This window comes from Ornithodoros turicata, chromosome 9 (assembly GCF_037126465.1).
Source record: "Ornithodoros turicata isolate Travis chromosome 9, ASM3712646v1, whole genome shotgun sequence".
Taxonomy (NCBI): domain Eukaryota; kingdom Metazoa; phylum Arthropoda; class Arachnida; order Ixodida; family Argasidae; genus Ornithodoros; species Ornithodoros turicata.
This window is the reverse complement of record NC_088209.1, coordinates 19,893,013-19,917,586: the sequence shown is the minus strand read 5'-3', so window position 1 is coordinate 19,917,586 and position 24,574 is coordinate 19,893,013. Positions and strand designations below refer to the sequence as shown.

Sequence of the window (24,574 nt, the reverse complement as noted above, 5' to 3'; positions counted from 1 at the left end):
CTCTCCACGTTGGTGCGGCCAACCTCTCCATTTTATTGCTTCCTTCCATCTTCATCGTCATCACCACCGACAACAAGAGAGCTCCGTCGTCGCTTCCCCATCCAGGGACAAGTAACAGCGAGCGTTGGGCCAACACCACCAACATACAGAAAGCAAGCCTTCCTGGTGGTAGTCGTAATGGTGATGGCACTGCTTGCCGTAATCGGCCGTGCTCAGGCGGGCAACGTCATGACCATCGAAGGGGGATTGTGCGTCCTGGGCCGACTTCACAAGGAACTGTGCCGATTGACGTTTGTCTTTAAGCGTTTGAGGAAAAAAAAACAAAACACGGAGAACACAAGACACTACAGGGGCAACGCGAAGATACCGAAGGCCTGCTTATCGCCTCCTCTCCTTCATTCGCTACGTGGACATATTATGTCAGATTTCGTCTGCCACTGCGGTTCGCCGTTCTGCTACTTCAAGAACTCGCAAATCATTGCGGCTAACTTGGAATCTGTACACCTGAACCTGCAGACAAAAAGCGCAACACGCTTTCCAGAAAATCAGACTCGAGAAAGATATGGAACCATTTTGCGTTAAATACTTCCCATTTAGTAAGGGGGAGCATTCAATCAGATTCGCTCGCAGACGACGGTGGTTCGTCTCCATGGCTACGATCGCTGAAAGCACGTTCGTGATTGGCTGCCACCGTTGGAAACACGATCCTGATTGGCTGACTCTTAGTTATTACGTCACGTTGTGGAGTAAGCAGGCTTTCTCTTGAGGTGGTATTGACAGGAATCACCTCCCAGTCTCAGCTTGGAGTGCCATCATCGTAGCCGCTATAGGTCTCGCTACGTGGACACACAGTCGTCCGCTTCACGTGTCGTCTGCTTCACCTAATCACCGCAGACGATTTCAAACACGGGTGTTCCGTGGCCACTGGCTACAAGTAGCTGCTCGTGTGGCTCATGGCGGCTCGTCTCCAGGCCTGATTGGCTCTTAATGACTAGCCGTATGTTTCTATAGGTGGTGTTCGTTGGGCGGATGTACCGGACGTACACAGGGAACTCCGCCCTGCTCTTGGCTGGAGCGTGATTGTTTCGCGCTGGTTGATTTCGTATTCAATCCCTTCGCGCCTAATTTTGTAGCTTTATCGAGGGTTCAGCTGCTCGCACCAGAAGGACCAGTGGAATTCGCCATCAAGTAACTCCCTTTGGTGCGGTGCATAAGTAAGCTTTGTAAGACGACGGTAGGCCCATTTCGGACAAGGTATTTTCTATGGAAACAGTGTCGTGCTCACTAGAAGGACAGAGCTCGCTAACGACCCGACATTTTTCGGGCGTTCGTGGCCTTTCGGTGTCATGGAGCTTTCTGTGGTTCTCAGTAATATACAGAGAAAGGCCCCTAAACTTGCTTGTCAAGCATGACGAGTTGCTCGAGGGACGCGAAACAAACGAAGCAAACGAGAAAAAATAAGATTCTAGTGCACTTGCTAAGTGGTCACCTAGCATAAATACGGGAATGTTCTGGAACGTTCGCCCGCTATTGTAGAAAATGCGTTGCATAGTCCTTTCAGTATCGCGGCCCACCCTCTTACGAGTCGTTTGACACATTTGAAAGAAATCATCGCCATCACTTCATGACGATGTCAGAGCAAAGTATGGAGAATCACCATTACTTGTTGGCTGGTCGAGAAAATTTCCGGATTTTTCTGATAATTTCAGGGGGATTACCATTTTTCCTTTTTTCTATGACAGTGCATCGACCGAATGTGGTATGCATTGATCACAATTGCCGTCGCGAACGTTTTCGCAACCATAACCCCGATACCTGGCAGAATCCCAGCCACGAGAGGTGTACGACCGAAGAATATCTTACGAACCACTACATCGAAGTTATCTCGCCAATTCTACGCGTCGGCGAAAGGCAATTCCGCGCTCGGCGTGTGACGCGCTTAGCGCAGCGCCCCTCCCCCGCCAAGCTAGCGCCACAACCGCCGCAAGGCCGCCGCGCGCGCGCGCGCGCTCGGTATCGGGCCGTCACATGACTCGAACGGAACGCTGGAAGCGCGCGCACACGCACCGAGCGAATGGAAAGAATGCTTGCGCTCCACTCACCTCCTCCCCTTCCCCCCACCCGCCTATCACGGTTTGCCCTCGCAGATTTAGTCGCCTCAATTCAGCGAACAATCAATTTTTGTCTTTTTTCCCCCCCAACACGCTCCACGAGGGCATCTGCGGTCCTCTCTTTTCCGGTGACGTCCGCATGAAGCCAAAAAATATAAAAGCCGCCCCCCGGAAAGTGCATGTCTTCCGTCGGGGTTCGCACTGCGGCTGCCGGTGAAGTCATGTGGCGGCTCCTGCCCCACGTGCTCCTCGGTGTCCTTTTCCAAGCGGTGCGCGCTGACAGCGACTGGCCTTCGCGCCTGTGGCACGTGCTTCGAACCCCGGACACCGGATTGAGCGCCGAGTGTCGTAACCAGACGCAGTTCTACCTGCAGCACTTGCGCCAGGGATCCCCATGGGCTCTGAAGAGTGAGTCAGTTCTTTTTACCTTCCTTTTTTTTTCTTCTCGTGCATGCTCCATTCGTCAAGCGGATTATATAGGTCAGGGGTGCCCTTTTTCTTTTTTCTTTTTTCCTCTCTCGGCGCAGTTACGCACGCGAGTTTTCTCGCTGCTGTTTGTCGTCACTTGATATGTGTGTCGTTGTATTTCCGTGCGCTTCCCTCTCGCTTTCGCGCTGGAGAGGAGCAAAGCAAACACAAAAGAGAAAGAAGGGCAAAATGGAGCGCAGAGAGGACATAGCGGCACTTGTGGCGGGGATATAGGTCGTAATGCAGCGCTTGCTCATTCGCGGGCAGCCATTCGACTGCTGTTGCTTTGTCTCTCTTTGTTTGGTTTTGTTTTTTTCTTGCCTGGAGTTAATTGAAATCGAGCAAGGGAGCCCGTCTGCTCGACGCTCCGCTGTGGCACAGTGAAAGGAAATATGAACGTGGTACGAGGTCTGATCAAAAAGTGTCCAGAATGGATTTATATGCAAAAAAAAAAAAAAAAAAAAGAAAAGCCGAACATCTTTGAGATCTTTTGTTTTCAACTGCACTTTGATTTTTGGAAAGAGGAAAGGAACTAGAAGGGAATTGCCCCAGTGACTCGAAGTGTGGAAAAGTCAAAGTGCACTTGAAAGAGGTGATATTCAAACGAACGTGATGAGACAGCTCTGTGCTGTTTCCAAAGATAAAAAACACACACACACACACAAAAAAAAACGCTGGGCTAAGCTCGTGGTTTTCGAAGGGGGACTACCCCGATAGTGACTAAGTTTCAAATTTGTAAGTAGCTCGCACTTTTAAATGTAAATTTATTTTTGACACGTTTGATTAATGCTCGTCAAAGACTTTCAGTGCGTTTTGTACCTTCATGTCCATTCATTATGTCTTATTTGTTCTGTGTGCGGGCCAACTGGGATGCAAGCGATCACGACTCACCGCTTCCGTTGCAATTGTCACGTCGGATGTACGCATTTATCTCTGGTTATCGGACAGATAAACGCCTTCGGTACAGGCATGCTCGTCGTCAGGCTTTCAAAAAGGGCTTCCCGTGCAGAGCTCGTCGACCGACCCACATCGCATTGTGTCCGAGGAATAACATATTTTATTGTGTGACGCGTGCGAGTGAAGATATATAAAGCTGATGAGATTTTCTCTTCAATTGATAGTAAAGGGGCATAAAGTACCGTGCTGCATGGGCGGTGGGAGACTGTTTTGTTGAGGCAAATAGGAAGGAAACTCAGTATGTTAGTACAAAAGAAGTATGTACTATGTACAAAGTACACACAAAACGATATATCCTTTCACTTTCTCTCTGACCGATGTGATTTGTACTATGACTTGCACCAATCACCTTCAAGTGGAAGCGTGGTTTCGACAAGAGGGGGGGGGGGATATGTTTATTAAGAAAAAAGAAAGGAAATGTCAGCCAGACGGATGTTGGCTTGCTATTCCAAACAAAAAAAGGAAAAGGGAGAAGAAAAGCCACGCATGCATGCCACGCAATGCATGCATTGCGTGGCATGAAAGTCTATTACCATGTCCGCATCATCTACGTTCGCATAGCGCGTGCAGTCGAAACCACGCTACCACTGGAAGGTTATTAGTGCAAGTCATAGTTGCAAAACACATCGGTCGGAGAGAAAGTGAAAGGATGTATCGTTGTGTGTGTACTTTGTTGGCATGAGTAGTGCATACACGCGCTCATAGCCACAGTTGCTTCGTTGTGCGAACACGAAAGCAAGCAAGCACGCAAACCTTTGCATACTCTCCAAGAGCAGAGTACAGTGAACCCTCGTTATTATGACCATGGTCGTTCCCGAAAATTTTGGTCGTAATGCGGAATTGTCATATTAACGGGGGAGATTTGCACGGGTTTCACAGCATTGTTCCCCAAGAGTATGGTCGTAAAGCGCGTATGTCAGATTATCGGGGGTCATATTAACGAGGGTTCATTGTATATTCAAAATGGACCTTAGGTAGTTGTCTGTGCGAAAAAGAAAACTGAATAATCACCAGCTCATACAAAATTGATTGTCATTGATATACAATCAGATACTGATTGTAGACAAAATCACATCGTTGTCTTCCCTGATCTGTTGGAGATGGGAGGATTACGCGGGGCTGTGACACTTATGCAGTTCCGTTAATTGTCACAAAAAGGTGATTCGTTTCCAACGAATAAAGGGAGAGAACGATGTTTGTCGCGATGATGGTCGTCTAGAAGCGTGCTAAGCGGTGAGGTACCGTTCTAAGCGTGTACCTATAATTATACTTTGTGTATACTTCGTATCCTTATTTATACTTTAAAACGTCCCACTGGGCCTGTTGGTAAGTCATCTAGTACTATAAAAGCGCTCAAATCACAAAAAAGACTAGGCACAAGAGGAGAGCGCAAACAAAACGATTTTTTTTTTTTCAGGCACCCGCTTAAAACCCCGCAGGTATTCCCTCCCCTTGTAAACAAGGCCAATCGAAGGGTTGCTTACACAACTTTCGTCGTCATGGGGTGAGGAAGGTCAGGCACCCGAAACCTTTGAATCTTCGTAAATCCGGCTCGCTTTGAATCGGGGATCTTCCCAGGGTTTTCATCGCGAGGGGAGGTGGGGGGTATTTTGAAGGGCTGTCGCACTAACGTTAGGTGTGTATTTGTAGCAGGGGGACTTGGGGAAAATCCCTGTTTTGAATGGTTCGTAGTGCTTTCCTCCACTGGTACTTGGTGAGATATGCTCGTGTTACGTAGATGATTTTGTGACAGCGCGTTGAACTAGCGAGAGATCATCGAGGAAGGGCTTCAACTTCCGCTTTTGTGGATCGTGAGATGCTACTGACGTGGCCGAATTACGCCTCCTATCGCCGTGGTCGCATGGCGTCCTATTGGTGCGATATTTTGCGTTGTCATTATTACGTGAGACGCCGAGTGGTAGCACCATTAGTAGGTGTTGTCTTCAAGACTTCCGATGGTTCACAGGGGATCCACCGGAAATGACTCATGCCATGTGGAGCAGACGTCACGCGGCGAAATCGATTTATCATTAATTGACCGCAAATCCCACCGAAATAACGTTAACTCTGATTTTAATAATCGTAAGGAACCATGGAACAGCAATGTTTTAAATTTGGCTTGGGCGAGGGCTGCTGCTATACACTGTTTTCTCGTGGACGCCGCCATGTTGAAGGCGCAGCGCCGTCTAGCCTGGGGAGCACGTTGAAAACTGTTTACCGCCCAAGCCAGAGAGAAGGAAAGTACACGTGCCGCGTGCTTCCTCCCATGGTATCCTGGTACCGCTTTCCTCCTCTCTGGCTTGTGCTGGCTGCAAACGCGCTGCGTGTGAGGCTGTCTCGAAAACGGTATATATATATAAAAAAAACTCATAATTCCAGCGAAAAAACAACTTTATTTTGAGGTGACGAATGGAGAGTTTCATCGCCAGGGGCGATACACTACCCCAATGCTGGTGGTGATGTGGGTAATGAAATAATGAGCCCCTTCACAATAAGGTTCGAAGTCCGGTGATGTCAACAGAGCTTTGAGGGCAGAGCGTTGGTAGGCTGGATTTGGCCAGGGATCAAGCAAGTTTGATAGAGAGCGGATGCCTTCTGCATTTCTGGTCCTTCTGAGAAAAAGAAAAGTAAATAAATAAAAACAAAAAGAAAGAAAGAAAAAGTGTCACCACGAGTTGGATTATGTTTTTGAGCCAGATAATGTCAAGTATTCTAACTTGAATACTTTGACTGAACGCTTTTCACGTGTCTGGTACGTTGCTCCCATTGTTGCAACCACTTTCCCAACATTCCAACAAGTACAATCACTACATGTCATCCTTCTATCTGGCTTATGCCTTTGTTACGCCTATCTCGACAAAATGCTTCGCAAGTGAAGCTGCGGAGAGTAAATACGTCCCCAAGAGGAACTGCTGGGCTGGTTGGTACTGCTTCATTCTGAACGATAGAGCCCAAACAAAACCAAGGACAGAGGCCGAGGATCCAGACAAAGGAAGGCGGAGAAAGCCCCCTTCGTTTTTCTGAAAGAAAGCGGCATCGCAGACCGCTTCCAAACCTGGACTCAAAAACATGAGACCCAAAACCAAAAGTGTGACGTATCATTCATTCATGAGTGACACATGCTAAAGACTTTTCTCTGGATATCACCACCTACAAGAAATGGAGCTGCGGGCGACATATGAAGTCACCACATAGCTACAGCAAACAACCATTTAAGAGAAGGTGAAAAAGAAAGACAGGACGAAGCCCCACGAACAACCGATGATTTATTCGTTATATGCAAGTAGGTCAGCTGTCTGCGCAGCTCCCCAGTTTCCTTCGCTCCCCAGTTGCCCGTGGCGCGACTTCATGGGCCCCTCTCCCAGGTATGGGGGCAACGAGGTTTCCTCTGTTGGGCCAACCCCTTATTGCTGCCTTGTGAGCGCGTATCAGTGAGTCTTACGATCTGAAGGGGGGGGGATGCATTCGTGTTTCTGCGCGAGTGCCTGTATTATGGCCTCTGCTCCTCTTTCTTTCTTTCATTTACGTAAACCCCCAATTATTATTATCTTTCTTTCTTTCTATATGCTCAATACACTACGACAGTATACGTTTCTGCGCATGAGAGAAAGAAAAGGTTGGAGAAAGCACGTGACAAAGCGTCAGTCCACTCGGAAAGCCGACGGGCCTCAGTTGTTACTTTGGCGCTGCGTCCTGTCTGGAACCTCGGTCTCTGCCTTTTCGTTTGTTGTTGTCATGCCCTTCTCTTCTTACCCAATAATTAAGCTTTATAACTTTTAGTTTGACAGGATGTGATTACGTCTGGTCATTTTAAGGTATGTTCATATCGTGTTCCGTTTCCGTTTGTGCCAGTTCCTGTATATGTATTGGCATGGAACCGGATAATGATAACGCAGGAAAGAGAGGGAGACCAAAACAGTTGGAGACGTGTATATAGACTCGCTACAATGTTGGCGTGTATTCGCTCCGAGATCGAACAGTGTCGGCGCTCTGCGGAGAAACGATGAACTACCATTGTGTGGACGCGTCGTCTGCTTTTACCCGTTTATTCAGCGTTTACTGCTGTAGGTGGAGCATTTAGAGAACCGAATAGTATCGTAACAGTGATCTTCCGGTGAATATATTACTAGAATTACGGCAAAGAACCATCAACGCCGAAAATCGGCCCACGTGTTATCTACAATAGAAAGGTGACAGTTTCGCCCCCTATAGGTCGAGCTCGCAGCGAATAGCAACACAGGTGTGTTGTGTTCACGCAGTTTTCTATATCTCCCCAAGCAGCACAATGTACTGAAAGTCGAGTGCAATAGGGGTGGACGGGTAGGTGGAAGACCTTGAACAGACCCGTGAAACTAAAGAACATTGATAAGACACATACCGGCCACCCCCATAGCACTCGACTTTCAGTACATTGTGCTGCTTGGGTCGTTGACTCATTTACCGGCACGATACGAGGAGAATGGATTCACGGAGGCGTTCGCCCTACAAATAAAAAATCGACACGGTTCACACCCGGTATCTGATTTTGATTAAAAAAAATAATAAAAGGTCATTACCGCAGTCGGATCAGAGCAGAGTTACCCGAATTCCTGGAAATTAAGTTATTCTTATTTTCATTTAATAAACTTTCATATCCCCTATCCCCCCCGGAAATTATATTAGGCAATTTTTTTCAAACACGACGTCTTAATATGATTGACAACAGCTTTGTTTTGATAATGATGATTAGGGTGTTTCGTCACGATTTATCACTCAATCAGAAAATCGAGACAACGTGTGAGGTAAAGACATAGTGGAACTCTTATACTGACACTGTCGGGGAGGTAATGTGGTCCTCGAGCTGCCTCTTGTTGTTTTGCTTCCTCTTTTTCATTTCCAAATAACGCGGTTATGTCACCAGACTAGCAATCAGCATACCCAGATTCAAGCTTTGCGGAAGTCACGACTGGAGACACCTTCCAGCAAGAGAATTCCATTTTTCGCATATTCGTTCGTTCGTAATCTGAATCCCTTTTGTCTTACGTGAGCCGTGAAATGAACCTTACGCCACATTATCGTGGATCGAGATCACTGATACCTGCGCTGCGCGAGGACGTGAAGTGCACTGATGGCCGAACGGGTCGTCGCTCGCTAAAGGATTTGCAAAAGGGCTGCGTTTATGAGTGCTCTACTGTGCGTACCAGTTGTTGAGTCTCCGCTAGTGGAGGTAGCGTGGTTTCGAATCCTACCACCGGCTGTGCTGTCTGAGGTTTTCCCTGGGTATTCGGCTGACCTTCCAGACGGATGTCCTCACAGTTCCCCCCCCCTCCCACGAAGTCGACCCAGGACGCATACCGACCTCCCCCTGCACCCTCTTCTTCCTGCTGTCCTCTCTTCATCTGCTCATACCTGTTCGCCGCTCGTAACCACAGTTGCTTCGCAAGCCTTAACACGAAATAAAACAACAACAACAACAACAACAAAAGAAACACCATTTCCCTCCATTGCTGCTGAGTTACGCAAGATGCAGATCACGACATAATAAAGGAGGCAAAAGTTGTTTGTTGGGTCTGTGCAAGAAAATATTTTCAAGCAACTGCCGTTTTTTTTATATATACCGGTATATATACGGTATTACGGCATAGTGGTATGAACGTATCGGTACATGCTTGGAAATCGCATGTACCGATTGCCGTGTTTCATGCCCTAGGTCACATGCCTTTAGTTCATGCCTAGAAACACGGCAATATTTAGCCGTGTTTCATGCCCTAGTTCTTGGGTACAAAACATAATGTAAAAAATGTTAAAGAGAAACAGTTTGAGTACTCACTACAGCAGTACTGCTCACTCGTATGTTCTAGAAGAAACATGATCAAGTTTTAGAGCTATACATTTTGAAAATCACTTAGTCACTGAAAGCGCCGTCAGGGCAATATAATAATTGTACCTCGCTCCTCACTACACACGATGTGATTCAAATCATGGCTGCAATTTTCAAACATCGCAAAAAACAAAACAAAAGACAAATGGAACGTGATGGTTGGATTGTATCCAACAACGATCCCTTGTTGTGGACGGCTGAATGCAGTGCACGACCCTGAACTCGGACCATGACAGCTGCTCTATACATACGGCGTACATCTTAAGCAGCTTGACTAAGACTATAGGAGGTCAAACTCAGTGGTCAAAAACCTGCGCGGAGCCCCTAAGGCGACTTGTGCAAGACAAAACGTTACACCTGCCCATTCGAGCGGTCATTGCAGTCCAAGAGTACATTGTCCTCGTGGTCCCCATTTTTGCAGGAGGCACAGTGGAACCTTAATCGCTCCTCAGAGCTAGATTAAAAGACAGAAACAGGTGTCTTCGTGCAACAACAACTTCGTACTCAGGTCATTCGTGCAGCAACAAGTATTTCAACGGCTGGCTGATGCAGGTGACAGATGCGCCTCAGCATCATAGTAGGACACTGAGCAGGTGGTTAAGAAGCGTTACCCGAACCGTGACGGAAACGTTGTGAACTTAGAGAGGTGGGGCGGGGGGCATTCTTTACGCTAGCAGGATCTGGACGCGGCATAGGACAATGACATCTCCGATCAGTAAGCTGATATGAAATATGGCAACAGATGACCATTGTGAAGCCATTCCGGTGGCTTACTGTCTGATCCATGGCACCCTGTTTTTGTTGTGTCTGCATTAGAAATGGCGCCACATAGCTTGAAAGTCGAGTCGCACAGCTTGAGAGTTGAGTCGTGCACCCTGTACGAAGCCGTACACCCTGAAAATTGAGTCACACATGTTAAAAGAGGTGGTGCCACAGACTTCAAAACCGCACAACGTGCTTAGCGCGCTCGACATGCAATTAAGAAAGTGTTGGATCGAGCCTGAAATTTAATTCACGTGGCTGTTCGTCAGACCTTCCATTTTCAGCGTTCTCCGTAACCAGTTTTTCAGAACTAAAATAATCACGTACGCGTATTTGGCCTTGACATTCATGTTACATTTGTTAATCGGCAATAACCCTCTTATACTGGGCGTTGCAGGAGAAACTTTCGTTAGGCTAAGCCATTTAAGTTAAGAATACTTAAGAACGTGAAACAACCGCAGATTGCTTGCTAGAAAGACAAGCTGAGAACGAAGAACCGTGAACGAACCGTGAACGAACCGCACGAACGAAGTTAAAAATTGCCTGAAGAAGTAACTGAGCTGCGATTTACTATGCTGCGTCTTTCTGTGCCTCTCACTGTACGATATCGTTGTGGAATATCCCGGAGGTAGCTAACTAACTTTACCCCGTATTTCCACTGCTGTGCATGGCCTACTCGCGGCGGCATGCGGGAAGCACACAGGTATACGCGCAAGTGCGCGGTGACCTTCATCATGTGTGTTGTTGCTGTCTCATTCTTCGATGCTTCCCGAAGCCGAACTGACCTTGCGAAATCTCGCTTCCTCTGACGAGTGTCGGCTACTGCACTTCTTTCACGGCGAAGGTGAACAGTCACAGCTTGCAGACTGCAAAACATTGAAAAAAAAAAAATGAAAGGAGAAAAAAAAAACAAACAAACAAAGAAATCGAAGGTGATGGTCGGCTTCGTGTTGCCAACTGTAGGATGGGACAAGCGTAAGCTTGCCCACATCACGGTTCAAAAATAGTACTGCCCTCGCCCTAAAAACGAAGAGCAGGCATGCACTACAGTGTCTCCCTCCACGGCGATCATTAGATCGAAGGGAGACGGCGGTTTCGAGCTTTTTGGCTCTCATCGGCACAGCGTGATCGGCTTCAACAACAATTCCTTGTTGCGGACGGCTGAATGCAGTACACGTCCCTGAACTCGGAACATGACAGCCGCCCTACACATACGGCGTACATCTTCAGCAGCTTCTCTAAGGCTATAGCAGGTCAAACTCAGTGGTGAAAAACCTGCAAGGAGCCCCTAAGGCGACTTGTGCAAGCAAAACGTTACACCTGCCTATACCTGGGATATGTGAGTTGTATCCAGAAAGTAAGATAAGATTAGATTTCTTATTAAAAGGACACGGAAAAGACACTTGCTTTCAAAATTTTTATCTTCACTGGCTCCCACGTACGTTAAACTACGTTTCATCTCAAACATCACACACTGCAAACTCGTTCTGCCTGGTTCCCTGCGGTAGAACTTGTCGAAGATGATCGGTGTTGTTAGTTGGGCCAAAGAGCTCCAATATTTCCAAAGGAACTTTCTGGAGTACCTCGTGCTTGCTATAAGTGTTGTTCACCTGTAGAAGCAGTTATCTCGCTTCTCGCAGCGAATTAAAGTTATGAAACGATAAATAGGCAGCAATCCTCACAGTCCGTTGTCACAACATCCCCATTCAGCTATGCGGCTTCACACGCAAGGGGCGTAGAGCAAGTTTGCCAAGGATTCTCGTGTGCGCGTGTGGTATGTAGAGGTACGAGGGATGTCGCGGGGGGAAGCCCGCTTTTAGAGGTTATCGTTTCACGCCGCCACAGGCGGATTAATTTTGAAATTTGCGCTCTGAACATTCATTCTGAACCCGCGTTGCATGCTGCCGAGTTTGATTCGGCTTACTAATTTTTCATAATAATAATAATAGTTAGGGGTTTACGTCACGAGACAACTTAGATCATGAGCGACGCCACAGCGGCTTTTCTGTCTATCATTTTTTTTTTTTTTTTTTTTTCTGCAGCGCAACGTGATCCCCGAAACGTCTGGCGTCGCAATGGAGCGTCAAGATGGCAAGCATAAAGTTCTTCCGGGAGTATCCCGACATTCCGCTGTTAAGAATCCACCGTTTAAAATATCATATGTTCAAAATCCCAAACGGCGCGATAGCGTAGCGTTGCGCGTGTGCCCAGCTGTGGGTAGCCCCCCAACCGCGCGGTGAACTCTAAGAAAAAAAAAAAAGAAAAGAAAAAACTAAAACACTAACCTAACCTCTGAAAGCACTAAGCTAACCTAACCAAATCCTGTACATTTTTGCTGACCTGATGTGGCGCCATGGTAAGCCTAACGGTCGTCAAAAAAACTGGCTTCTACCGACGTCAGAATCACGCAATACCGCGAGGTTTGTCAGTATAACATGCTCAACACTATCACTGCGCCACTCTTCATATTCGAGCTTTAATTTAGAAATCTGGGATTTTGAACCTCTGGAATTTTAAACGTTGGGCTTTTAACGGTAAAAGATACCATGGCATCCCCGTTCTTCCAGTCCTAAACCATAAAGTAAGATTAGTTCTCCAGATTTTTCTTTTTCCCGATGTTCCTGTATCGCGGATTATAAAACACGAAACAAAAAGAAAACACAGCGGCACAACGCGTCTATAAAACCAGTCGTCCAATTTCTAGAATGCGCTCACATACTCCAAGGCATGTATCTAATGCGCGAGAGTCCTATAGTCCATTGAGGAGCATCGGGGTACCATTCGGAGGAGGTTGTTTTGCGAGCACGTCAATGGAATTCCTCGTCCTCAAAACAGGTGGCGGGAAGTGCTACTGTGGACGATGGTCATTGTCTGGGTTGGTGCGGTCCCACAACACGGAGATGGCGTCAAAGAAGGTCAAGAACCTCGTGCGTGTCGCTAGGAATTGTGAGACAGTCACCACTGCTGTCAGACTTTTTCTCTTTCAAAAGCTCTCCTTTGGAGGGTAACCCCGTTTGGCTGCTTGTTTCATGTGCCCTGGGGTTTCGAAGAAAAGCGTTTTGTACCTTGTTTACAACAACAACTTGTGCCGAAAATTCCTGGAAGGCACGATGATCGGTGACTCTTTTCAATGACTTTCGTCTGCGTCGTGTGTTTGTGGTGTTCGGGGTCGTTTCAGGAATGCCACAGGACTGCGCTGCTGTAGGAACGGCCAGTGTATTGAACAGTGGCAATGGAAAACGTAATTCGATTGATTGAGATGAGGTTCCCTGGCGCAATAGCGACGATGGGCCGACATGTAGTTCGAGTACTTTATTTTCGTTTGGTATTTAGGCTGTGTTGTTGCCATTGTTGACTATGTGTTAGGCGCACAGCGAAAAGTACTTTAAGGTTTATCGTAGGCTATTTTATATTGTTATAGAGCCTACATTTTCCGGTGAAGCCTTTCGCTGCCTGATATGCCGCATTAATCGCTTCTTACTTATGTTATTATTGTACTACCTATCTCGAGGAATCTACAAAGGGGATGGGAACATGGGACTGGGACTGTTCATAACTTCGGTCAGGAGCATGATATCCACATCTCCATTTTTTTTTCTTTTAAAAATCAATCAATCAGCGTCAGGATAGGGAAGGCGACCTCAAGTTTTAAGCATTGGTGCATACATATACACGTACATACACACTAATTCTAATAGATCGCAGCATACCGGCAAAATTGCACGTGCGGTACATATCGACACCAAATACATTAAACAGCTCATAGACCATTCGCATAATTAGGAAACGGCTATCCTTTGCCTACGTGGCATCTTTACGTTAGTAATGTGATTTACGATAGTTGGAGTAGTGATCGTAGAGGGAATATGTTTACGTGAGCCAACAGACTTTTCTTTCACAAAGAAACGCTACCTGCAAGCAAGCAAGATGCATGCAGGCTAACGTGCAAATATGTAAAAATCTGCATTTGTCGGAATATCAGACACCCTGTAAGGTTTCCATGCATGAAAAGGGGGCACCCCTTGCCCCCGCCTTCCGACATTCCCTACTCCAGTGCAACTGTGTGCTCCAAGTGTTCTCAGGCTCTTTGCAGTATTGAGCAAGCAGCTTGGTTGGCATTATGGCCTGTTGGGCCATTGTTCGCAACGGTCGTTCTAATACAGAGGAAAAGCATATCTTTTATGTGTGTGTGTGTGTGTGACGAGAAATATTGATATACCTATGCGTATATAATATGATATAATGTATGTGAGGAGACTGTATCGTGAGACCGTTGGCGTTGCGGAAGAGCATTAGAGTAGGTAGTGAAACATGCTACCGAAAGAAACTTCGACAAAAGTGAGTAAAGAACGTTATCGCCACATTGAAGCCGCTCTCTGCATCGTCCCACTGAGGAGAATTAGGTCAAGGATCCTGTCTAAACTGCATCAGCTGATAAGGAGTTACGCAACGCCCGAAGTCAAGGGCGGACGCCATTATGCGCGACGGAAGCAGACCGACGAACGTTATCGGCTTTTTTCGGCTTCTACACGATAACTTCATCTTTGCGTTTGCTTTGTTCAGAGGATCCGCGGTAACAAGTGTTATAAATGTACAGGGTGGGTGCAATAAAAGGACAGTCACATTTTCGCGCGTGTCGCTATACCTACTGCGTTAGCTAGCTATAGTCGCTAGCTATAGTCGTTAGCTAGCTATAGCTAGCTATTAGTCGCTATAACTGAAATGCACGCAAGCGTGCATTTCCTACGCGCTATGCCGATGGATTGAGACGAAAGTTTGCGTGGTCGTATTGATTTTGTTACACAGTGCTTGGTGACCACAATTTTTTCGAAGGTTTCTCTGGCATAAACTCCTTACTCTGAGGCAGCGGAAGCCTGTGCGTCAACGAGGTATCGGCCAAGGAAGTATCACGTCATGTACGAAACTGTGACTGACCGTGTAGAGCACCCACCTTGTTATATTTAGAGGATATTTGTCCCATGTAATCATCACGTTTCCATCATTTATTGTTGTTGCTGTTACTTCGGGTTGCCATCTGTCCGTATTTCGCCCGTTCGGAAACTCTAGTTTTGACTGCGTGTTCGGTGTTCAGGCGGGAGTGTGACTGACGGAAAATGATCGGAAATGGGCTAAGCAAACGTAAACAGAAGCTAAGTGTCCTAGATAGTTTTCGAACTTATACCCAAAACGCACTGACGCAGGATCCACACCGCGCGCAATCGTGATTAGGCAGCAATAAGCGATTTCAGATATTGCCCTTGTGCTCCGCACGGGGGCCCTCCGTCGCCCAAGTCACGCGCATCGCGCAATGCGTCGTGGGAAATGGTTTACATTCGTGCTCGTCTGCCTGTTGCTCAAAGGTGCGGGAGGTGAAGGAGAGAGAAAACCGAAACCGTTTCCGCTCTTCTTCTTTTCTCTGACTCATGAAAACTAAATCCCAAGGTGCAGCGGGGCTTTCGCAACACGGCGCTCTCTGGTGGGCCATCCATGCAATTTCTGAAATCGTCTATTGTGATCGCCCTCTGGTGTGGACAAAGCGAGTCTCGCCGACAGAGATAAACTACGCAGACACTTGTCCCCTATTCACGAACATGATTACACACTTCAAAGAGGGTTGTCGCAGGCGCAGTGGCTTCCTTTCACTTCTTCTCGCTACTCGCACTGCCGGTTCCGCTCTGGCAAGATGGCGGCGATGGCAGAGGCCCGCACGAAGAAAACAACATGGACAAGCGCCGAAATTGCTGAAATAGCATTTGCATCAGCGTGAATTTCTTTCAAGTAGACATACTGGGCCAATGTTTCATTTTCATTTGAAACTTTAGTGGGCATTGCGCAAAGCTCTGCCGAACAGAGCCCTCGCGCTCGCTCTGTAGGTGACCTACGCTCATCGTTCTTTCGCAGAAACTCATTTTATTCGTTGGAGAACACTCTGCACCGAAGAACGAAAACAATTTTGGGAGTCACCTCACTGCTCCTTTAATGCTGTTGCGAGCTGAGGTTACGAGGAGTGGGCTCCGATTCCATGGTATGGATGCTCTTCCATGAATGGTTGGGACTGGGGCGAGGATGGGACGTCATTGAAGTTCAACTACACTATTCTGGGTCGCTTGCCTTAGCACCTCGTGGACTAGGAACCTTGCGAGGAGAAATCGAAAGAGTTGGAAGACATTCTTCTTCTTTTCTGAAAGCAAAGTTTCCACAGCTCAAGGCAGCACTAAGCTTTCCGGGGTCCCATTCTCGTCAAAGTAATCCACCTCGATCACTTTGTGTCTCGCCTATCATTGGTAGTTACGTGAAAAAGGGGTGACGAACAGAGATCGATGTTACGCGCTCTCAACCAATAGTCGAGCACTTCATCCTGCGCACTGTTCATGCTTTGTCTACTTTATCACGACGATTGCAATATCAAGAGCTCGACTATTGATTGAGGGCGCGTGACATTCGTTTCTGTTCTTCACGCATTCTTCACGTAACGACCAATGGCAGGCGAGACACAAAGTAATTGAGGTCAACGACTTGAAACAACTCAGGTGAGAGAGCTGCTGACGCCAGGAATCGCACCTGGGTCTTCTGATATTCTTTTTCCTGAGCTGTTTCAATTCGTTAATTTCTGGGCGTTTGAGGCTTACGTGTCGTGTCGTCCCTAATTGTGTGGTCTGCCTCGGCCATTTCTCCTTGTTGAATCGAGGTCGATTACTTTGACGGGAATAGGTTCCCTGGTCTGAAGTCGGCTAATGCAATATCCGTGGAAACAAAAATCGATGAACTGATACTTGGCGAGCGAACTGATATTCCTTTAGGAACGATACCATAGTGCTCTCTTTGTATATATTTCTTGCTGATTATTCCTGTTTTTCCGGTTTCTTTCAGTGTACGATGCCACCGGGAAGCCGCAGAGCGGCATTCTGACTGGTGGAATGGCTTTCCTTGGCTATTTTTCCGAGTGCCTCAACGCCATATTGGACAGCGAAGGCGAAAACGTTTCCTCCTCTGGCATCGGGTTTAGCAGCGGCTATTGCCTTTCTACCGTGAACTTAACACGAGCCCAGAAGAGGCCGCCCTTAGTAAGTGGCCATCATTTTTAACTTGCTTTAACAGCTCGGATGGTTGTTTCAACTTTGCTGTTTCCAAACGTGGTTCTAAGGTGTCTTCTTATGGCATTTGTGTTCCCTTCGTGATGATAGCTTTTCACTATGCTATGTGCGCAAGTCAGGGTCTGTACGTTAGTACATGTTTATTGTAGAACGACACAATAGGTAACCAAACTGGGCGCGCGAGCGCCCTTGTCACGAGGCTTGCGCCGAGCCTCTTTGTCGTTATAGCACATCTCCCCCATTTAATGCACTCAGCTAACTAACTTCTCCAAACAAGCAAACCAGTTAGCAGAATGCACCGCGATGACGTCAAAGCGACTCAGGCGGCTAGTTCCGAGCGTTGCCACCGTTGCACGCGGTTGCGATTTTCGCGGTCACCCTAGCCTGGCCTTGGCCAAAGAATGCGGCACGTGCTGTGCTCTAGTGCATGCTACGAAGTCTTGGAAGACAAGCTTCCCGACGGTCTCGAGCTCAAAACTTCTCGCCCTGTCCTCCTGCACCGGCTACCCAAACCAATATTTTTTTCCTCCGGCAGCGGCGAAGACATAACCTTCATGCAAATTCGTTGTTCCCAGAACATTTCGGACTACACGTGGAAGAAGATGATGTCAGACCCAGGAGAAGTGATGGTTGGGCTCTGCCTACCTACTTCATGCAGTTCAGAGGATGTCACGCGCATGTTCGATTTGGGTGAGTAAAGTTAACCTTTCCTAACCTTAGGTTTTTGCTTGTGTCCGTGCTGGCAGGATTTATTTACTTTCAGTTCTCGAAGATGTCGTTAGGGGTGCCAACGTGTCTACGACAACGTGCTACCCGAATAAGGAACCGTTTTCCGGCAACGTTGGCGGCATTGCCGTTTCGTAAGTGGCTTCTAAAGCGGTGTAAAAGGAATGTGCCATGTACCGAATCGTGTAGTACTAAGGGAGAGAAAGACAAGACTGTTGCTCGATAGGCTCTTGGCATGTTCTTGTGCGCAGTGCAAACTGAAGTGTAGGAAGACATTCCGTTTTTGAAAAATATGCAGGAGAACGTCGATACTCGACTTATATACCTTCCTATCTCCGGCTGTGCAGTCTGAGGTCTTCTCTGCTTGTCCCGAAGACTTTCCGGACTAATGTAGGCACAGTTCCCCGGGAAGTCGGCCCAGGATGCATACTGACCTCCCTGTCCCCCCACTCCTTCCTGCTGGCCTCTCTCCATCTGTTCATATCTGTACGAAGCTTATAGCCATAGATGCTTCGTGGCGCTAACACGGAATAATAATAATAATAATAACTTATAAGTTTTTTATTAGTAATAAACAACTTATATACCGGCTATTGGCAAAGCAACAACAAAAAAGTATGAATGTCGCATAATAATAATAATAACTTATAAGTTTTTTATTAGTAATAAAAAAACTTATATACCGGCTATTGGCGAAGCAACAACAAAAAAGTATGAGTGTCGCAAGTATGGGCGGCGGACACCGGCTTTAGTAGCTCACTCTGTAACGGTTGGCATGCTGAGCTCAAGGTCGCGGGTTCGATCCCGGCTGATGGTGGCAGGAATGTTGGGGAGGTAAACTTTGCCTCCAGCACCATGTGTCAGATTTTCGGCGCGCGTCAAAAGAACGCCAGATTGGTCGAAATTATCCTTAGTCCTACCCTGCGACACGTGCAGCATATCGCCACATCAGGCTGACACACATTACTAACACACACGTGTAAATGTACTCCACTAGGCGTCTGAAAAAGTTCCAGGGTGCAGCGCGCGCCCTGGCAGGCGCCTAGAGTCATTCTAGGCGTACCGGGAAATGCAGTGTAGAACGCCTGTGACGTCACATACACCAGAAATACGACGACGACGACGATTGGAGACTTTAGGAATAGCAAGACTTGCAAAATATTTTCCCTCAGAGAGTGGACCCGAACCGAGAAACGTTATTTTTTGGCCGAATCGGAACTGAACCGAACTGAAACAGTCGACGGCATCTTGGAGCTGAACCAGAACTGAACCATTTAAAAAATACCGCTAACCGGCTCAAATAACGGTTCATACGGAGCAATGGGTGGAACCTTGCATGTTGTAGCCCGCCATACATGTTGTGCTTGAACATAAGAACTTCTTGTCCTTTTCTTCTTCTTTTATTAGCTTCGTAGCCTTCCTCTTGCTTGCCGATCAAGTCGTGCCCTGCAGGAATGCTCCGGATTTCTGGAATCACGAAATAACAACAACAAAGATGGTAACTGGAAACCATTATGATTACTAATGTCTAAGACATACACACGAATATATATAAGAATTAGGGATTAGCTACAGTTTTGGGTAGCGTTCACTAAGCACTCATTTCATTCGGGTAGCTATGACGTTTGCGTTACAAGCACAGGTGCTGCATTGTAAGATCAGCCCGTTTGTGAAACAAACGTGATTGAAGAGCTGTCAGTTTTTATTTGACAGCGCTTTGCTTTGTTAGAGCGCTTTCTTTGTTAGAGACCATATTTACAGTTATCGTGGGTATCCTGTATATAAAAGCGAGAACGCGGACAAACCGATGGATATGTCGTCGGCAGTGCGACTTTCGGTCTTTCAGATTTTCCTTAATTCGTCGTTTTTTGTTTTTCTTTTCAACTTTCTTCAACTTTCAACTTGCGTATGTGTGTGTGCAGTGCATTGTGAAAGCAAACTATCTGAACTCAACTACAGCATTCGTCCGCGTGTACGACGCCGCAGGATAAACTCCCAACATGAGCCCCTTAGAAACCACCATGACCCCAGCAGCGCCCTCGGACACTCCCACCACCACGATCACGTCCAGCATCGTCATCGCCACTTCGATCATTCCCGTCATCTCTCATCGTCATCACTGATCATTGTCACCACTCATATTAGACCCCTAGGTATGGGGTAGCGTTCCACTCCTAGAGTGGAAAACCTCCCCACTTCATCATCACAATATATATGTTGTTGTTAGAAAGTAAAGGGCCAGCCACCCTCATGCTGGTCAGAATGAAAAGGACATACTGAGCTTCTTTGCTTTGTGCATTTGTGAACCTCCCCACTCTCCATCTCAAAATAAAGTTGTTGTTGTTTGTGCATTTGCATACGAGGTAAAAACAACCATACTGACATCGTATTTAAAAATCGCCAATGTGTCGAAAATGAGTTGAACTCTCTGTTTGCATTGCTCGCGCCCGTGCTCCGTCTTTGCTGCACAGACACTTTACTGTAACGGCGTCATGGTAGCACGGTAGCGATCAGTGATGACACGATAACGCGCCTTTTACATAAAGATTCCGTGCTCAGAATCGTACCATTCCAATCCAATGCCATGAGGCGCGTCTGCTAATTGGTAATCAATAATTTCAATGACTTAAGCCAAGGTAGCGGCTTGGATGACTGTTACGCGAATCTGCGTGCAACCCGGTGATGGGCTAGTCAACCACCGCGACATGGGCTATGTGCGGGGACTGTGAAGTAATTAATGGTTATGCTCTTGTCGTAACTATTACTAATCATGTCTGTTATATCGCGCAAAATCTTTCAAAATCTTGAACGACCGCTGAAAGGCTTCCTGCACACTTCAAGCACTGTACCACACAAACGGAAGTGTGCTTTAACCTGCCTGTTGTGCTTCATTCCTACCCCATGGGCCCTGATCGAAAAGAGAGAGAGAAAGAGAGAGAGAAAATTGTTCGAACCATTATAGTTGCCTTCCGGGGCTGAACCGGAACTGAACCACGTCGAACCAAAACCCGAACCGAACCGATAAACGTTTCGGCTCGACCCTCTGTTTTCCCCGACATCTCCCAACATGCACCGCGACTGCCGCTGTGGCGCTGAGAGTTCTTCAAATAACCTATTACGTTATAATGTGTATAGCGGGCACCACCATCTTGATTTCCCCCCATGTACGTGCTTGACGCTTGTGTCGTTTTGCTGTCTTTCCCCCCGCTTTGTCGCCTGAATTTATTATTAGTTCTTAATTCTGCCTGAATTAGTTCTGCATGAATTTATTATTAGCATTATTATTATTAGCTCACATTGTTTTTTGCCTGTTTTTTTTTTTGGAAGGGTGTACAAAACTTTTTCTTTCTTTTACAAGGTGTTAGTTGGGGGAGTTTATGCTTGCCACTTGTGCCACGCTCGCCACTGTGATGACCCTAACGCTATCTACCAGCTTCAGAAGTACAATATAAAAAAAATTGACTAAATTTACGCCGAAAGTGTCTGTGCACACACTTGTGTGGCTACAATGAGCACTAGCCTTTGCGATTTCGACCACCTTAAGGGTTCCTTAACAGGCGCCGAAACTCTGCGACACAAGCTTCACATTGCTATAACGTCCTCGGCCGGAGTGCGCAGAACTCGCTACCTTGAACTCAGTAAGCCAGAGCTACCTAGGCCGGCCAGAAGTGCAAGAAGTTGCTGAGCGTGTCGGTTTAGTTGAAGCATTGTGGCACACGCAGAGAAGACGCCGACGGTGATGTTCGTTGATTAATCAGGTTCCGAATTGCCTGCACTTTTAGAAACCGCAAAAGCTGGATAAAAAAAAAAAAAAGAAAGAAAGAAAGCAAACGCCGTGGAGGGAGACAATGTAGTGCATGCCTGCTCTTCGTTTTTAGGGCGAGGGCAGTATTATTTTTGAACCGGGATGTGGGCAAGCTTACGCTTGTCCCATCCTACAGTTGGCAATACAAAACATTTTCTGTAACCTTTCGTACGTTACAGAGCTACTCTCCTTTTCATCGTCCTACTGGTAACTCTGGGAACGCTCTACGACATTTTTGGCTCCTGTCGGCCGTGGAAGAAGAACCCTACGTCATCTACAAGCGTCGACACCACGATGGCATCCAACGAAGGGCTCGTGGATAACCAAGGCCAGCAAGGTCAGGACCTGTTTCACTGAGGAAACCTGAAATCGATCATACTCTGCCAGCCGTGCCTTTGTCACGGATGTGAACTTGATAAACTATCGTTACAGGAAGCACTGTCGGCCGAGTGTTGCTGTCGTTCTCGATGGTATCGAACGGAAGCAAGATTCTTAGAACTGGTGGAACCGCGGAGTCAATTTCGGTGCTTCATGGCCTTCGATTCTACAGCATGGCTTACATCATCTTGGCTCATTCGTACTCCTTCGCTGCGCAGTGGATAACTTACCGTAAGACAACAACAATAAATGATGACGATGAGATGGGGTGTTTCAGCGCGGTTGTGCGGTACCCTACCCCATTGCACGTGGAACAGTATTTGTAAGAGTCATTGACGAGAGACCGCTTAAAGCTGTGAAGAAAAAGGGAAGAAAAGAAAAGGGTTTTTACACTTAGGAACCTGCTCTCCAGGTTTTATCTCTAATGAGAAAGTAGTCCTGTAGAAAATCGCGTATGCGCCTATCGAAACTAGCAGGCTGTTGCGCGGAATAACGTCCATTTATCTGAGTGAGGACCTTGCGTCTGGCCGGTGTCTGGCAACGACCTATAGACTGAAGAATGCCTTTTCTATGCCTCCCTTCCTCTCTCCTTCGTTACATAGCCGCTCAAAGTGATGGTGTTTGCTACCATCAGCCAATCGTCCCAGACGATTCGAATCGTAGAACTCTCGTGGCTACAAGTCTGCGACTGGCTGCCCTCTTGCGGCTTGGGCGAATCGTTTCCAGGGCTACAGCCGCTGAAAGCGTGGTTGCGATTGGTGGGGCTCGTCATGACCACAGCGTGACTTTGCTGTGAGTGTGAAAAGTATCAGTGCGGTACAGAAGCGTGGCATCCTCAAGAAGTCAAGGAGAACATTTCCCTGAGTTTGGGGAGCAACTGAAAAGGACGGCACGTACAACTAAAACTCGGTCTTACTTGTACGTGTGGTCCCTTTCAGTTGCTCCCCAAAACTCAGGCCTTATCAGTACACCAGCTAGCTTGACTACTTTTCTTCTCATCAAAATATCTAGTCGCCAATATCAATGTGTTGCCGCCCCTTGCGCTTCGGACCTCTCCGAAAGCTGCTTACGAATAGTTGTACGTTGTCCCTGGTTTCGGATTTGGATCACGGATGACATGTACTCGTGCGCAGGCAATCCAGACGACATGAAGGTTATACCAGCCAACTTCGTTGAACAAGGCCTAGCTAATGGGACCTTTTCCGTGGACACCTTTTTCTTTATAGCGTAAGTGGAGTGCAGAGTCTATTACAATTAAGTGGCATGACTCCCTACTTGTCAGTCGACTGTCTTTATAACGTTATTCTCTTACGAATTTATATTAATATTTATATTAATTTATACGGTTGTTTTCTAGGGGACTTCTCATAGTATACGTTACGCTTAAACGCCTTGATGCAACAGGCGGTAAGATGAACTGGGCAGTCTTTTACCTTCACCGGTACATAAGGTGAGAAAAGTTTGCCCTTTTTTGGAAGTTGAAAGAAAATTATGCTTACATTTTCTTCTTTCTCCCTGAAAGAATGACGCCATTGATGATGGCTGTGATAGGCATCTGTGCTACAGTGTTGCCTTACATGGGTGATGGCCCACGGTGGAGGGAAAGCATTGCCACTTACGATGTCAACTGCAGAAAGAATTGGTGGATTAATGCCATTTACTTGCAGAATTTCGTTCACAGGCCTGATATGGTGAGTTACTTAATCCTTCCAACAAATGTGGAGATGTCATCCGGAAGGGACAGCACCTGCTAGACATGTGCAAAATTCAATACGACGTCGGGCCAAGCGCTCCTATAAATCTAACTACGTGGTGTACGTTCGTTGTAGATGAGTGCATACATGTAAAGTGCCAAGTAAAGAGCAGGCAGTCTTGCCAGTTCTTGCAACTTCCGAGGCGAAGGGTGAGACGTGTTTCTAGCTTCTCCTGCCTACACTCCACCAGTGTGGTGAAAGCACGCTTTACAGGACACAGCAACGGACGGACGGAAGGACACACGCACGCGTTGTCTGGCTCCGGTTTCTATTTGCAAAATGCATTCTCCATCAAACGGGAACTTAAGTGCAAACATTTCTTGCGAAATGAAAGATGTCTGTTACCTTGACACCAACACAAAGGAAACGAGGTTCAATTATTGCGTCGTTCGTGCCTTATGAGTAGGGTTCGTGGTTTTCGGCATTTTCCGAAAAATGCCGGAAAACACCCCCCGAATGATTTTTTTCAGATTCGGAATATTCCGAAAAAATACGAATTTCCCGTACCCTGACAGCTGCCATACCTGGAACCGCAAAGGGAAATCCCCTTGGAATCTCCCTTTGTCGACTATTTCTCGAGCGTGGCATTATCTTCGGGCTGTGCCCTTGTTTCGTTGTGCGTAAGCGCTTATAGGAGGATGACCTCAGCTCTGTTGATG

General features: G+C 47.0%; 1 protein-coding gene across 2 annotated transcripts in view; it reads left to right on the top strand.

Annotated features, from left to right (window-relative positions):
* Positions 1-24,574, top strand: part of LOC135368299 (nose resistant to fluoxetine protein 6-like) — a 39,966-nt gene that overhangs the window by 6,048 nt on the left and 9,344 nt on the right. Inside the window, exons 1-9 of one of the 2 annotated variants that reach the window (XM_064601480.1) lie at positions 2,047-2,519; positions 17,029-17,222; positions 17,828-17,942; positions 18,016-18,112; positions 21,963-22,120; positions 22,216-22,392; positions 23,295-23,388; positions 23,519-23,611; positions 23,684-23,852. In XM_064601480.1, coding sequence (XP_064457550.1) covers positions 2,291-2,519; positions 17,029-17,222; positions 17,828-17,942; positions 18,016-18,112; positions 21,963-22,120; positions 22,216-22,392; positions 23,295-23,388; positions 23,519-23,611; positions 23,684-23,852 — 1,326 coding nt within the window. In that variant the 5' untranslated portion in view covers positions 2,047-2,290. Of the gene's footprint in view, positions 1-2,046; positions 2,520-17,028; positions 17,223-17,827; positions 17,943-18,015; positions 18,113-21,962; positions 22,121-22,215; positions 22,393-23,294; positions 23,389-23,518; positions 23,612-23,683; positions 23,853-24,574 lie in introns of those variants that run through there. The other variant, XM_064601481.1, reaches the window with a different exon arrangement.